Consider the following 5,306-nt stretch of genomic DNA (forward strand, 5'->3'; position numbering starts at 1 on the left):
CCTGTGAATAAAGCACTTAGAATACTGAAAGAATTAATATGGAGTCTCTTTGGTTACACACTCAGGAAGATCAAAAAGAGTCCAGTAGCACCTTTAAGACTAACCAATTTTATTGTAGCATAAGCTTTCGAGAATCAAGTTCTCTTCATCAGATGCATGATCCCAACTGGTCAAATACAGCAGAGGAGGGGAGATAGGGGAGAGAAGGAGACATATATCAGAAGGGGACAGGATGCAATTAGCGGGGAGGCAACCAAAACATTCCTTTGCTAGTAAATGTAAACATCTCCTTTTGGTGTGGAGTCAGTTGCAGTAAAAGCCTCCAATTCCTATGTAGTATAAGCCTTCAATAACCACAGCTCTCCCTGCCAGATGCATCTGACAAAGAGAACTGTGGTCCCCGAAAGCCCACACCAGGCGTCACTGGGCTCCCCCAGACCACGCCTCTGTAAAGGAAATCTGTTACCTGTGATAATGTGATAACCATTCATAGTCTCCACACCAAAAGGAGATGTTTACATTTACTAGGAGGGGAATTGGCACATTGGCACAAGTGGACATTTTAGGCAGGATATAATCCCTTGTCTCTACTAAGTAGTCCTTTCTCCTCTTGACTCCACTTTAGGCCCCCATTTGTAATATGGGTATAAAAATGTTGACCCTGCTTAAAGGTTATTGCAAAGTGATGACCTGACAGTCAACTTTGAACTAGAGGCGTGTAATCTGGACCTGGAAACTGAGTAAAAAGTCCAGATTTTTGTTGATCCGGCTAAATCCAGCTTTTCCAGATCAAATTAGAGAATCCTGGATCCAATCTGGGCCCCAAATCAAGAACCCTGTAATAATTCAGGTTAATTAGGGCAAATCCAGGAAATGCAGCTTCAACCTCTTGTTTGGCTGTTACCTTGCCTTCTCCTGCATTTTTTTCCAAGAAGGGAGGAGGAAGAAGGGAGGGTGGGAGGCCAGCAGGACCATTGCGTTGCTCTGCAGAGGAAGGCAATGGCAAATCACCTCTGAGAACTTGCCTTGAAAGCCCCTTGATGGGGTCACTATAAAGTAGATTGCAATTTGACAGCACATAAGTACATAAATAATGTTTGCATTCATGTTCCATCAAATTATTGCTCACACATATTACCTTCCCTGGAAAAGGTGTACCTATATCATCAGAAGAGCCTGCTTAGAAAAGCCCAATCTTTCTCCCTTTCATTCTGTGTTCATCACGTAAAGACAAATATAACTGTGTAATATAAAAAATAAATAATGCTGGATATTCTGGGAGGAATGCTCCTTGCCAGAGGAAGGAAGGAAGGTCTTCTCAGTAGGGAAAGTGATAGGCACAACATCAATACTGCACAGCCCTTCTGCTGCCAAGTGTATGGCTTGTATCACCAATTATGTCTGGCCCCACCCACCATATTGTGTCACTTCTGTGTGTATGCATGCACATGCAGGCAAATCAGGCAGAGATCCATGCTTTCCCAAATTAAGAGCTGTGTAGTATTTCTATCTCTATGCTTGCTTCCACATTCTGCATCAAAACTCTGACCTAAACTTCATAGCCACCATTCACTGGTGGTAGCCAAGCCAGTAACCAGACATTAGTCTAGCACACCTTCAGTTTGCCCAATAGAATTGTGAGGCTAAACTGGGGAATGGACCATTTACGCACTCAGCTCTTTTGAGAAGGGAGATGAAAATCTAGTAAACAAAGCAAACTGTAAGAGAAACAGAAACAGGGAGATCATGTCCCTCCCGGTCTCCCTGCTGAAAAAGTGGTGTCACACTGATGGTGTGACATCACTTCCAGCAAATACCCAGAAGTGATGTCACATGGGCAGTATGACTTGCTGCCAACATGATTCCACTTCTGGGTATTCACTGGAGGTGAAGCCACACCGTTGGCATGACATCACCCCCATCCCTGCCTCCTCCCACTCCTGTTGGTTGCCAATTGATGGAATTAGGTTCAAGAACAAGGAATAAGATGAAGAAATTAAATAGAACCTCCATCTTTAGAGCTCCCTGCACACAACAAACAAAAATGAGGAAAGCAATTCTAAGAAGGCCTCTGAACTTTGGATGTGAATACTCCCTTAAATATTTGGTACTTGAGAAAATTTTGTTTAGTAAAACTAATGAGACTAGAGATGGGCACAAACTGGGGAAAAAACAAACTGGGCAGTTCATGGTTTGTTGCGTTTCACAAACCACGAACCACGAACCTGCTCCGGTTCATGAACTGGTTCATTTGGTTTCTGAAAACATCACTTCTGGGTCAACAAATCGTCACTTCCAGGTCAGCAGAAGGTCACGTCTGGGTCAGCAGAAGGTCTGCAGAGAGCCCATCCCATGTTGTCTAGAACTGATCAGCACCAGGCTGTCCGCAGCGATGAACTGAAAAGTGAACCAAACGAACCGTCCAAAAGCTTGTGGTGGTTTGTCAGAAATGGGCTCTGATGAACTGCTGGTTCGCGAACCACAACCTGGCCCAGTTTGTGCTGAACTCTGGTTCGTATTTCGGTTTGTGTCCATCTTTAAATGAGACACATGGAAATATGTTCATGCAGAGAATTACCAGGGACAGTTGTGTGTGAAGGCAGTCTGGAGACCCTGAAGGCCTCTTTCCAACAGACGGGCCTTTCAGATTTCCACCTGGGAGACTATTGTCTGAGACAGACACGACAATGCCAGACCTCATAAAATATATGCTAGAATATTGAGGGAAGAAGGTATTTTAATGCACTTTATGAAGAGAAGTGCTGAGCCACTTGTCTTTAGGCACATCTTCTGAAGCCATGGTCTTCGGTTTGCGACCTGAGCAAGGGTGTCAATGATAGGGTGTTTTGGAGATCATTAATTCATAGGGTCTCCATGAGTCAGAAGTGACTTGACATCACATAACATACACACAATGTACAAGAAATGGTTGCTGATACCATGCAAAATGCTCTGGCTTTGGTCCTTGGCACCTCCAGTTAAAGGAGCACAGACAGGGCCAGGAAAGATCTTCTCCCGAGACACTGGAGAGCTGCTGCCAGTTAGAGTAGACAATACTGCCCTAGACTGACTCAATGGTCTGAGGGCCAAGCTACACATGACGAATGACACTTGAACGGCAAGTGGATTGAGTGGAGGGCAAGTGAACAGGGAGAAATACACTTGCTGTTCAAGTGTCATTCGTCATGTGTAGCTTGGCCCTGATTCAGCCAGTGTAGGGCAGCTTCCCTGAGTTAATTGATTGAACCTCTCCATCATGAGTAGTATCCTTGTTGGATGATATAGTTGCAGAGTTAAATATTAGCGCAGTGGAAATAAGTAGACAGACTCCTGTGTTGTTTAGCTCTAGAAAAATACTTTTATCAAGGAAAAGGGTACATTTGGTGAGAAAAGAAACGAATAGATAACTAACTCCTACATCTCTACAGCTTGGTGATCAGATTAGAAGAGATGAGAGGCTGGACAAAAGACTGAACAAAGAGCAATAAAACCTTAGTATATGTTGCTAGTTAATTCCCCCCCCCCAATAAATTGGTTCTTCCAATAGACAATCCTAGATCCCTTCATTAAGACTAAAGACTCCCTTTTCTATGGCGGGAACTTTTACTTGAGGCCTAGATGGTTTTATGCTAACTAGCTATCTGACTAAACAAACAGAACAACAATTTAACTATTTCATGATTGAAGATAGGACACTTGCTAAAACTCCAGCAATCCTCCTATTGGGGGAAATATTTACATCTTACAACAAACTAAACCAAAGTTTCTATAAGTGAATTAGAAGAGGCTAAACTAGAAGGGCCTTTTGGAGAACAGCTGTTGAAACAGTTAGAAGGCTGCAGCCCTGCCTAACTGCCGGCTTCTATGTGACGGAAACAAAACATTTGTTGAAACCCAGCTCTTCCCAGCAAAAATAGAACCAAAGTGTGTGGGAGCAGGTCCAATTTAAAGAGCGAAAGATGCGTGTAGATGAGGGATTCTGAATTCCTTCCACTCTCGCACCGCTAACCTCTCCATATCTTCCCCCATCTCCTTCAGCTGGGATCACTCCTGATGCTCAGAAAAGAAAGTGAAAACTGGAAAGTGCTTAGCTCTAAAAATAAGTGGTGCCCATCTCCCAGTTTATGAGAAAGTGGCATATCTTTAAAGAAATAGGTCTGCCACTTTCAATTAGTTTGAAAGGTGGATAATAGGGAATGAATATAAAAGGAAAGTTTTTGACCATTATATTTATGTATTTACAATGGGAGTTCAGAGGGAAACAACAGCTCCCAAATCTTCTTCTCCACCCCCACCCAGTTTTTTAAAAAAATTATTTGAAGATCCACTGCTAAATCAGCACGTTTTCCACAAGAATAATTCAGATTTTCTGTGAAATCCACTGGATGGCTAACTTCTTGCCAGCTCTGACATTTGCTTTGGCTGTGCCCGTGACTTCCTTCGTCCTGTTCTTACACTCTTTACGCTGTTTTCTGAAAGTCTTTTTCTTTTCACACAGGCCACGCCTGGCCAGTCTGTGCTTTGGCTCATTTTTCTTGGCGTAGTTGAGGGAATCGTAGATCACGCCAAAGCCAGTTGTCTCCTCACTACCAAAATGAGTCCTGAAGCCTAAGACAAAAATGACATCGGAGGTTGTCTTGTACATTTTGTCATGGATCTCCGTTTTGGAGACTCTGGCTTTTCCAGGATGAAGGACGTCAATCACCATCTGCTTCTGCTGAAGCAGTCTGTTTGTCATGAACTTCCTTGTCCGGATGGTCACTGTATCATTTATCTTGGCTACAACTCCTGCGGCAGAGGAGGAGGAAAGAGGACCTCCCAAATCTTCTGATGCAAGTCTAAGCCATGCTAATATGAAAACCTCCAAAATCTTTTTGAGAAAGGCCAACCCAGTATTAGAACTTAAGAACCGACACATCCTTCATTTTCATAGTCATGAATTTACCCAACGTTTATGTTGCAACAGCCTCAGATAATGAATTTAGGGAGTGGAAAGCAAAGTACTTCTTAATCATTTAAACATTCCATAGAACTTATTTGTCTTAAAAGTTATCTATGTTGATATACTTTCATTTAAGAGGATCAGTTCTAGTTTTCTTTTCACACCTGGACATTGTGGATGCAAGTGTGTTTATCACTGGCTGTGTACTGCATTTTGATCAAACTAACCTCTCATGTAATCACAGAAAAACATACGCTGCGTTTCTTTGTAGAACTGCACATTCAAGGTATGTGTGAAAAACAGTTGTATCTAGTCTAGAGACAGATCTTATTAGGCAATGGTGAATCTGTGCCCAGATATCCAT

The 5,306-nt window shown here is 42.7% G+C and overlaps 1 protein-coding gene across 1 annotated transcript; it reads right to left on the minus strand.

Annotated features, from left to right (window-relative positions):
* Positions 1–4,360: 4,360 nt before the first annotated feature.
* LOC129335364 (40S ribosomal protein S24-like) lies at positions 4,361–4,768 on the minus strand. The gene has a single exon (XM_054987800.1). The coding sequence runs from the start codon at positions 4,736–4,738 to the stop codon at positions 4,361–4,363; it is 378 nt and encodes a 125-aa protein (XP_054843775.1). The 5' UTR covers positions 4,739–4,768.
* Positions 4,769–5,306: the final 538 nt, after the last annotated feature.

The sequence above is a fragment of the Eublepharis macularius genome, chromosome 9 (assembly GCF_028583425.1).
Source record: "Eublepharis macularius isolate TG4126 chromosome 9, MPM_Emac_v1.0, whole genome shotgun sequence".
NCBI classification, from domain to species: Eukaryota; Metazoa; Chordata; class Lepidosauria; order Squamata; family Eublepharidae; genus Eublepharis; species Eublepharis macularius.